The following is a 10,783-nucleotide window of genomic DNA, read 5'->3' on the forward strand; positions in this document are numbered from 1 at the left end:
GGGCGGAGGGCGGCCACACCCCGAGGGCCCCGCCACCCAGCCCGCGGGGGCCGGATGCTGTCGGAGGACATTGCCCACGTTCTGCGACTTTCCAGTCCCGTTCCTTCGGTTCGCTGGTGAGGGATCCAGAGGCAGGAAGTGATTTGTTTTCCACCTGGGTGTCCCACATCCCAAGTCCAACTTCTCATCTTTTCAGCACCTCCGTCATCCCCACATGTCCCCAAGACACACACACACACACACACACACACACACACACACACACACACACACAGGAAAACCTGCTCCTGGTCTTGACTTCTTTAACTCAGTCAATACCATCTCTTTCCCCCATCCACTCGGGCACCCAGAGTAAAGCTTGACTCTCGGTCCCCCTCCTCCCACCCACAAAAACGTTAACCTACCTACGTCTGAATTCCAGCCTTCCTTTTCCATCCCCTCTGCTTGAGCCCGGATTCAAGCCCTCAACTTAACTCATCCAAATTAATGGGCAGTTTCCCAACGGCCTGACCTGTCCTTCCAAGGCCCACCTGATCCTGGCTCTCCCCTGCTTTGATGACTTCCGTGGCCTACCAGATCCCATTCCTCGTGGTCTTCACGGTAAGCTCTGTACCCTCCCTGCCTGTCTCCCCACCTACTTTTCCAGCCCCAACTTAGCCACTCCATTCCCGCCCTGAGATGACAACGACTGGCCCACCCAGCATGATTACGTGGTCAGGTTATCCAGGTCAACCTAAGACACACTTACCCTTGTCAAGTGCACCTAGAGTCTCTCCTAGGAATCAGGTCTGCTATATTTTTGCAGACAATTCCCACCTCCTTTCTGCTTGGCAACCCCCTAGCCAACTTTAGGGCCAAGTAGTTCTAGTGTAAGGAGCCCTAGTGGCTCAATGGTTAAGTGAGCTAAGCTACTAACCAAAGGGTTGGCAGTTTGAACCCACCCAGGGGCTCAAACCCAAAAACCCGTTGCTGTCAAGTTGATTCCAACTTATAGTGACACTATAGGACAGAGTAGAACTGCCCCTTATGATTTCCAAGGAGCGCCTGGTGGATTTGAACTGCTGACCTTTTTGTTAGCAGCCATAGCACTTAACCAGGGTTTCCTTCAGAGGCTGAGTGGACAAAAAGACCTGGCAATCTGCTCCTGTAAAGATTACAGCCTAGGAAACTCTATGGGAAAGTTCTACTGTGTCATACAGGGTCACTATGAGTTGGAATCAACTCAGTAGCACACAACAACAGCGGTTCAGGTGTGGCATCCTCTGTAAAGACTTGCCTGGCTTCCCTGGCGGAGTCAACAAATTCTTCCCTCAGCTTACCCAGCTCTAACACCTGTACAGCCTTATTTCCTGCTCTGAGAGGCACCGTGTCTGTCTTCCCCTCAGCAGTGTGAGCTAGCCACGGGAATCACCACATGTAATCATCCTTGCGTTCCTAGCACTGCCCTGGTAACCAGTAACTCATGAGGTGAGAACCCAGGCCTCTATGACACCTATTGGCTTTCCAGAATTCTAGCTGCGGGGGTATTTAGCAACAGTGCATTGAAAATGACTATCATTCACCCTCATTCTGGGGCATGGACACCCAGTGTTTCCTTTGGCCTCCATCTGAAGCAGACTCTCATCTGGGTTCCTTTTCTGAGTTATCAAATGTCGGCTGTGGGAAAGGGGCTGGGAACTTCACGAGATTTCTCTAGGGGGCTGCGCACGCTCCTTGGTCAGGTCACTTATACCTACTCACTGGTACAGTCAGTACCAGCTCCTGCCTTTCACCTCTCCGTTCCTTCTGTAAACATGGCGTGGTGGAGGTATCTGACCTCTTCTAACTTCACAAGGGGGAAGGAGAATCAACAGCTCAAGGTATAGGGCAGACATAACTCCTCTCTCCAACCTTTTTACCAGTTCTGACACCAGCTATCCCTCCCACAGCACTCTCTACTTCTCTGCTAGGTTCAGAAATTCGTTGCAATGGCCACACAGAACTCACAGATGATACTCACAATTATGGGGTTTATTAGGGAAGTAACAGGTTACAATTCAGTATTAGGGATGACACAGAATACAGTTCATCGATCAGGACAGCCTCTTCTCAGCTGTGCCCACAGGCAGGCCTCTCTCTGGCCATTGGCCCTTCAGCCCCTTGGCCCCTCAGCCTTGCCTCTGCTCTGCTCAGGCATGTATTCCAAAGCTCTTTAGCTCCACCAATAAGTGCCTACAGGCATCCCACTCAACGAGTAAACCTTGGCCAGAAGGTGCTCAACTGTCTAGCTCTATAGGTTGACAAGCCTAGCTCTGCCAACAAGTGCCTAGAGGCATTCCACTCTACCAGAAAGCCTCCTGCCCAAAGGCACTCAGCTCTCTCACTTCGTGGGTCAGCACACACACTGTAACTGCCCTACTCTGTGGGCCAGGAAGCGCACTGCACTATCTCATACTGGTCTCCTGGTTCTGCTGCTTCCACTTCTGTAACACTGCTTCCTGCCATCTCGTGCCATCTCCAATGTTAGAGCTGTCTCCTGGGTTTAAGATAGTCTCAGCACAGGGACCCTGGGTACAAAGGAGGCACTCCATTCTTGTCTCTTCTTGGTGGGTGGTAGTGAGGTTCCCCCCCTTCTGCCTCTGGGATGGCTCATTTGAAGCCTAGCAGAATGTCAAAGCTGACCAATCCCCTCCTTAGGGTTCCATACACCTTATTTGCATGGTCCCACCCCCACAAGGGTACCATGCACTTTACTTGCATTATTAGCAAGCGGTCCAATGCCCTTGGTGGGCCACAAGCACCTAACCTGCATAGTTCCACCCAGTCATCCAGCAGGAGTCACAAGACCATGGCAAGAAAGATCATACAAAAGTGATCCATCACAACACACCTTCCTAGAAAGGCTGACCTTAAATTAACTAGGGTAGATATAACCCTCCTATTTCATTACACACATATTCACTCCTTGCGAATCCTGGTACTCTCATCTTACCCTACAAAACAAACAAGCCAAACTTTGTATGAAAACAGAAAATGTATCTAGTCTTTAGCTGCCCCTAAAGAAAAGGTAGCCCCATCCCAACTCTCCCCTCCTGAAAAGTCCCTACCCCTCTATTGCCTCCAAACCAAAAATAAACCCGAACCCATTGCCTTCTAGATTCTGACTCATAGCACCCCTATAAGACAGAGTAGAACTGCCCCACAGGGCTTCCAAGGCTGTAATCTCTATGGAAGCAGACTGCCACATCTTTCTCGTGTAGAGTGGCTGGTGGGTTTGAACCACTGACCTTTCGATTAGTAGCCAAGGGCTTAACTACTGCTCCACCACGGTTCCCCTATTGCCTCTACCCAGCTCCAAAGCCAGGTAAACGGAAAATACCAAGAAGGAAAACCTGCCAAAGCTTGTGGCAAAGATACATAGCTATGCCCCAATATCTAGTCATTCTCCCTTCTGAGCACATGGCTGCCAGCTAAATTTTCCAGTTTCTCTTTTTTTTTTTTTTGTAGCTGGGTACAACCATGTGACCACATTCTGACCAGTAGGATGTGAGGGGAAATAAAGGTAGTAAATTCCGGGTTGTACCCTTAAAAGGAAAATGCCCCTTCCATTTCCCTTCCCAACTTGCTGGATGGTGGCCATTGAGTGGTAATCCATCTTGGACTGGTAAGAAGGAACCTGGGTCCCTGGACAACCTCAAGAATCAGAGCCTTACCACTCCCACCCCCGTCCCCACCTACCAGCTTGGACTTTTAAATAAAAGAGAAGTAAATTCCCATCTTATGTCTGTTAAAGCAGCCAAATCAATACTTTAAGAAATCAAAGCTACTTACAGGATTTCTTCTGCTTCTTTTGAGGACATCCCAAGGACCCAGGCCTACAGTCCACATAGCTTTTCTGATTTTTAGAGTAGTTACAACTTCTCACACTTCCCCATCCACTTAAGTCCCTGAGAGCTTCTTGAGAACAGAAATTTTTTTATTTCTAAAGAATTCTCTGCACCGAGTACAGTCTTGGCAACCTAGCACATCATGGATAGATGCCTGTTGACTGGCTCAGTGCCAAGAGTGGATGGGACTGGGGTGGGGGGAGGAAGGGGGTACAAAACATGCAACACTGTATGTATCCCTCAGGCTGTTATAAATAATTTATGTATTATTTGCACTATTACTTCAGGTTATACAGAGTACATGAAAATGAAAAAATGATAATAATACAAAGCAATACAGCAATATAAAACCACCAACTCGGTGAATCAACAAATTGGGATGATACATTTTAATTTGATAGCAGCACATAACACTGTACAAGGAGCACTCACAGCTTCAAGAGTTTTCCTCCAGATACTAAGTCCCCGGAAATAGCTATCTTATTCCACAGCCTGGTCCCCTGCCTGTGGAAGAGAGGGGAAGTGGAGTGGGAAAAGCGCCGCGGTCTGCCTTTACGTCACTCATAGATCCAGTCCTGGGCACAGCTCTTGTAATCTACCAGTTCTTCAGGCTGAAACCACAAGCCAATCTCCTTCTCTGCACTCTCCACAGAATCACTGCCATGGATAATGTTCCTGGATGGGGAAAGATGGCCACATTATCAAACGCACAAAGATAAAACTGCACAGAAACTTCCCTCCAGTTGCCAGCAGAAAAAGTCAAAGCTCCATGTACATTTAAGAAACAAAACAGTTGCCATCGAGTCGAAGTCAACTGACTCATGGTGACCCCATGTGTGTCAGAGTAGAACTGTGCTCCGTACGGTTTTCAATGGCTGATTTTTCAGGAGATCGCCAAGCCTTTCTTCCGAGGCACCTCTGAGTGGGCAAGAACCTCCAACCTTTCAGTCCGCAGCCAAGTGCTTAACCATTTGTACTACCCAGAGACTCCCCATGTACATTAGACAATGGCAAAAAAGCCCAGGGCTGCCGTTAATGTAAGGATGAAGAAGGCCCTTCCCAACCCAGCATCACTGATACAGGTAGTAAGAGCCTTCAGGAAGGACTCTGGCCAGCAAAGTGCACTGTACCAGGTTCTCCACTCTCAACAGAGGCACAGCCACAGTGATGTTGATGACCAAGGGCAGGGAGCCCTCAAAGCCAAACACTGACTTACTGCGAGGAGAACAATGAACTCTCATAAAAAAATCCTCCTGCATATTATCTCATGTCCATCCCCAGCCTCAGAAACCCAAATTGTTCTGGCAGCTAACCTGGATCTTCAAAAAGGGTAATAAGCACCAAATCTCACCTGCCAACTTGAATGCAAAAGTCCCCACGGATGGTCCCAGGCTTGGAATCAGCAGGGTTGGTCTCCCCAAGCATCACTCGGCCTGTCTTTACCACATTCAGACCCTCCCAGACCTCCAAGGACAAAAGAAGATATGGTCAAGGAAGAAAATCAGTCTCAGCAGAAAACCTGGCAACTACTAATTCAGAAAAAGAAAAAGCCTGCTTAAGATGGCATTCATTCACTGAACGAATATTTGATGGAGGACTTACTTGTTCCAGCACTGGGAATACTGATCTCCGTGCCTTCACTCTTGCCCTTCTACAGCCCATTCTTGACATGGCAGCCAGAGTAGCTGTTTTAAAATGTCAAGCGTAAAACCTCCCATAGCTTCTCAGCACACCTAGGATACATGACTCTGCTCCGGCCCCTACCCACACCTCTGAACTCATCTCTTCCTACCTTCTCTCATTCACCAGGCCTCAGCCGTTCTGACCTTCTGTATTTTAAAAAGCAAAGCTCATCCCTACCTCAGGGTCTTTGCACAAGCTGTTCTGTTGGTCAGGAATGCTCCTCACTGTGACTGGTTCCTCCCTGTCATTCAGATCTTGGCTTCAAAATCTCCTCCTTAGAGAGCCTTCCTTAACAGCCCAATCTAAAGTGGTCACTTGCTATCACATCATCCCATTTCAAATCTGTGTATATTACTAATCATTAGCTGATATAAAACCTTTTTAATTTATTTACTGACTGCTCATCACTACCCGTCGCCCTCCCCCAACCAAGAAGTGTAGGCAATGAAAGCAGATAGCTATTTTGTCTCATTTGTGACTGTATCGCAAGTGTCAAGAAGAGAGCCTGGCTCAAAGTCGACAACCAGTACATACTTGGGGAAGAATTACTACAATAAACAGGAGGCAATCTTCCTGCCCTCCAGGAGCTTACAGTCAAGCAGGCCTCTCCTGATTTCTCTCAGCCCTGGGTCTTTAGTTCAGGAAGCAAATGGACCTTGTCTTTGGTGGGTCAGAGAGCCCACCTCATATCCTATCTAATGCTCCCAGCCCCTGATTCCTATGCATCAATGAGGATCTTGCATCAGAAGCAGAAATCACGTTCTCCACTCCCAACTCAGTCATTCCCATCTGCATCCCACATGCACACTCACCATGGCAACCACTGGCCCTGAATGCATGTATTTCACCAGACCGGCATAGAATGGACGGTCCTTCAGGTCAATGTAGTGTTCCTTGAGAAGGTCTTCAGAAGCCTATTCCACAGGGTAGAGAATAAGAATTGGGTCCCAAAACTACTATAGAACCAGCACTCTAGATAATGCTCACTCACTCACCCTGCTCTTAAAAACGGGAGTGCACACCTCACTGATTCTGTTAGAACCCAATTCATCCACCACGTGACCATGGGAAGCAGTGGCAGAGACTAAAAGTGCTTCTTTAGTTTTGTACCAATTTTCCCCCATCTGGCCTTGACTGATCAAAATAAAGCCATAGAATCTTAGGACTGAACTTGGCCATCTTCTTTTACATATAAAAACCGCTGTTGTTGAATCCCTTCCCACTCTGAGCGACGCTATAGGACAAAGCAGGACTGCCCCATAGGGTTTCCAAGGCTGTAAATCTTTATGGAAGCAGACTGCCACATCCTTCTCCCCTAGAGTGTTGGTGGATTTGAACCACCGATCTTTTGGTTAGAAGCTGAGTGCTTTAACCACTGTGCCACCAGGGCTCCTCATTTTACATATAGGGAAACTAATACAATAAATTTGCATTCCCAGAACAAACCCTGATTAAAATGTTAGAGGAAGGTAGTCCTGGCATTCGATAGGTAGTAAACTAAACCAGGCCACTTGGCAGGAATGTTTCACATTTATTTAGAGAATAAAGACCAGTGTAGTGACTAAGTGATTCCCACAGGTACCTGCAAGCCACCCAAAAGTGCAGAACATCTAGCAATAAATAATTTTGCTGAAGAGTGAATCAGAGTCTCTCTTACTGCAAGGCAGGTACATGGGAACGATTCAAGTTAGCTAGAGAAGAGACCATCTGCTTAGCAATTCCAGCTCAACTTGGCTGCATTCTCTCTTTGCCACTACACACGCTCTTGTTAAGGGCCTGGCAGGCCCCTTAGTTTTTCCAGTTTTGTGGAACTGCATTGTATGAGGCATACCGCACACTTCAGTGATACACAAAAACGTGGAGCTTTGCTGCTAAAAAGTCTATCCAGGACATCCTACAGCTCAGGCCCTGGTTGACCATCCCTTGCCAAAGTAAACTTATACGGCCATGTGACCACTCCATGGTAGCAATCTACCCTTTACCCTGTCCCTTCACCTCTTATAGTGGCAGTCTCCTAACACCACAGACTTCACCTTCCCTTTCCAGAATAACCTTTTAGTTCTATTAGTTGGTTCCAACTATTTTTAGTCTGCAAAGTAGTCATAGGATTGGTGGGGGGGGGGGTTGCTTTTTTTTTTTTTTTGAAGGAGGGGAGGACAAAATCGGGGGGGGGCTCAAGTTCTCCCTTGCCTCCCTCCTCCACATCAGGTTTAAATAACTCCTTTGATTCATGGCAGCTATCCCTCCTCTCCCTCCTGTCATTTTTCACCAAATCCATGTCCTTAATAGGAAACTCAGTATAAAGGAAAAGATGTATGCACTTAGAGGTCAGAAGGACCTAGGCTAAAACCCCAGCTGCATTCCTGACAATATGCTATCAGGCACATGACTTAACTTCACCAAGCCTCAGATTCCTCATCATTGACAACCAGAAAATCAAAAACCAAACCCAATGCCATCGAGTCTAAAGGACAGAGTAGAAATGCCCCATAGGGTTTCCAAGGAGTGCCTGGTGGATTCAAACTGCCGACCTCTGGTTAGCAGCCATAGCTCCTAACCACTACGCCACCAGGGTTTCCCTAAAAATGAGAAGAATAGGAAAACCCACCTCTCGGGGTTGTCAAGAGAGATAGGTGTGAAGGCATTTGTGAGAATGCCTCTGGCAGTGCCCCCTACAGAGTAAAATGCCTGGTCAACAATACTTTCGTTTCATTTTACCTTTAAAACCTAATATGCAAAGCCTTTGGAAAGCATTCTTTGTCCAACACCTGGCTCTAATAATCCTGTCATGCTCCCCGCTCAGCACTAACTTCCATCTCAATCTCTTTATATGAAAGCAGTTTTTCTAAAACATTACACAGGAACTAAATTGCAAATTAAACTAAATTTAAAATGCACTAGGAGATGCCAAAGTTGACACCTTTAATGGAAAAACGACTGTCCTCTAATTTATTTGCATTGGGAATTTGAATTCTCACCTCTTAGATTTGTCTGAAGAAGGGTTCTTGATCGATTAATCCTTTGCATGTATTAAAATGTTGCTCTGTAGGCGTCATGCTGTTTCAGGAGAGCCTCCCCAGGGGCAAAACCAGTTCCCCCCCACACACTTCAGTGGTGCCTAATATATGCTAGACACTAAGTGGGTGGTAATTGATGGTGGAAATATTTCCTTAGTGGACATATTTCCTTGCTGAAAAACAACCTGCCTCGGAGGATGAAAAAAAAAATGTTCTCTAAAATTATCTGCTGAGGACGCTTGAGGCCAGTAGCTCAGACGTGCCCAGCAATGACTCAGAAATTACAGTGCTGCAGTAATAGGTGGAAGTCTGCATTGCTAAAGGAAAGGAGAGACTATTTTCTAAAGCCCCAAATAACATGGTTCATTCCCAGACTGGGTCACAATGCTGGGCCACTGAGGAGTTTCCAGGTTTCTGGACATTTGTGCCCACATTACCACAGAGAAGCCTAAAAAGGAGAGGAGGAGAGAAACAGAGAACTTAACCTACAATGTTCCCCTGTACTACCAAGGAATTGAGATAGGAAGAGTGGAGTCAACTTACCTGCATGAATTTCAAAGCAACAAGGCGGAATCCTTTCTGTTCAAAACGTTTGATGATGTCTCCCACGAGGCCCCGCTGGACCCCATCAGGCTTGATGGCGATGAAGGTGCGCTCACTGTTGGCCATGGCCCTGGAGATTGGCAGGTGGATGAGTGCATCGGCACTGAATATCCTACCTACATCATTATCCTTCTCAAGCTGATTACCCATAAAGCTGGTTTAAGCCCGTCATGTCAGCTCCAAGTCTCCAGTAAAATTTCAATTCCCCCCACCCCTCATCTATGAATTAATATCCCAGAATGGAGACAAGTCCAAAAACAAGGGTGGCTATTTCTATGCCATTTAATAGTGTGGCAAACTAAGGTAAGGGATGTAAAAATTAGACACTATCTTTCTCAGTAATCCAGATGGGGAACAATGATAATATGAAAATGCCATCTGGTACAGGGCAATATGAAATAAAGCTTGACTTAAGGCCACAGTCATGGTATTAGAACTGGAAGAGGTTTTAGAGACTGCTTCATTAAAACCCTTCATTTTATAGGTGGGCAAACAAGTGCAGAGTACAAGCTGGGGCCAGAATCCAGAATTCCCAGCCTCAACTTTATGCAATTATGCTACACTCTAAGATGGAGTGAATATTCTGACTACAGAACTACAGCTAATAGTAGTATCTGATATGGGACTGTAAATCCACAGATCATCATGCTGGAAGGAAGCTTAAAAACGATCTATTACAGACCTTCCCTTCACAGAAGAAATTGGACCCATGACCTGCCCTGTCTCAACACAGTGAGAAAGGAGGAGGAAGCCCCTCATCTTGGAAGACAATTCCTGGTGTGGATAGTAGCACCAATTCCTAGCTCTTAGCTCTATCTTCTTATAATTTATTTAACCTATTATAGCACCTTAACACGGTGTCTAAATTTTCCGCTTGTGTCTGTCTCACCAATGGTCTGTGACCTGCATACAGAACTGAATTACTCCGTATCTGTCCCCAGCACCTAACCACAAAGGCTAGCACTCAATATGAGCAAAGAAAATGTCTCCTCCCTCCAAGAGATAATGTGCTAGGGACTGGGTGGAAAATCCAGATTGAAGCTCGGGACAAGCATGGACTCTCCACGAGAAAATGGGGCTAAAGAACCAAAAATAGCCCCTATAAGTGTTCCTTCCCTCCCACCCGCAGCACATATACCTATCATTCATTCCACAAAGACTTGCTAAGCACCAACAATGTACCAGCCACTGTATTCGGCAGAAATAAACAGTTCATAATCCCTGCCCTCGAGACGGGGTAGGAAGAGCAGCCACGGACAAAGGCGAGTCCACGTGCCGTGGGACGTGCGCCGGCAGGTTTGCAGCTGTCGACAGACGCTCCATGGCCCTTTCCTCCCATCCGAGCCCCTTCCCTGCCTCTCAAAGTGGAACTCTTCACCCCCGACCCCACTCCTCTTCCTTTCCTTCCAGGACTCCATGCCCTTCTTACCCCTCCAGCTGCTTGGACTTCAATTCTGGCAGCTGCCGCCGGCACCGGAAACGCGCCCCTGCCCCACGTGGTTCCCTGCACGGACGCGCGCGGAACGTTTCTGTCCAAATGGGATGCCGAAGAGCCCGTTTTGCAGAACACCACTCGGCCACGCTTCCTTTTGGGGGTAGGATGGCATTCTAGGG

General features: G+C 47.2%; 1 protein-coding gene across 1 annotated transcript; it reads right to left on the reverse strand.

Moving 5' to 3' along the window:
* Positions 1-3,084: 3,084 nt before the first annotated feature.
* On the reverse strand, positions 3,085-10,742 carry LOC126062817 (nucleoside diphosphate kinase A). The gene is made up of 5 exons (XM_049860735.1): positions 10,599-10,742; positions 9,110-9,239; positions 6,362-6,463; positions 5,218-5,330; positions 3,085-4,541 (listed from the first exon to the last, which is right to left on the reverse strand). The coding sequence occupies exons 2-5, from the start codon at positions 9,233-9,235 to the stop codon at positions 4,424-4,426; spliced, it is 459 nt and encodes a 152-aa protein (XP_049716692.1). The 5' UTR covers positions 9,236-9,239; positions 10,599-10,742; the 3' UTR covers positions 3,085-4,423.
* Between the last annotated feature and the right edge of the window lie 41 nt (positions 10,743-10,783).

The sequence above is a fragment of the Elephas maximus genome, chromosome 19, assembly GCF_024166365.1.
Source record: "Elephas maximus indicus isolate mEleMax1 chromosome 19, mEleMax1 primary haplotype, whole genome shotgun sequence".
NCBI classification, from domain to species: Eukaryota; Metazoa; Chordata; class Mammalia; order Proboscidea; family Elephantidae; genus Elephas; species Elephas maximus.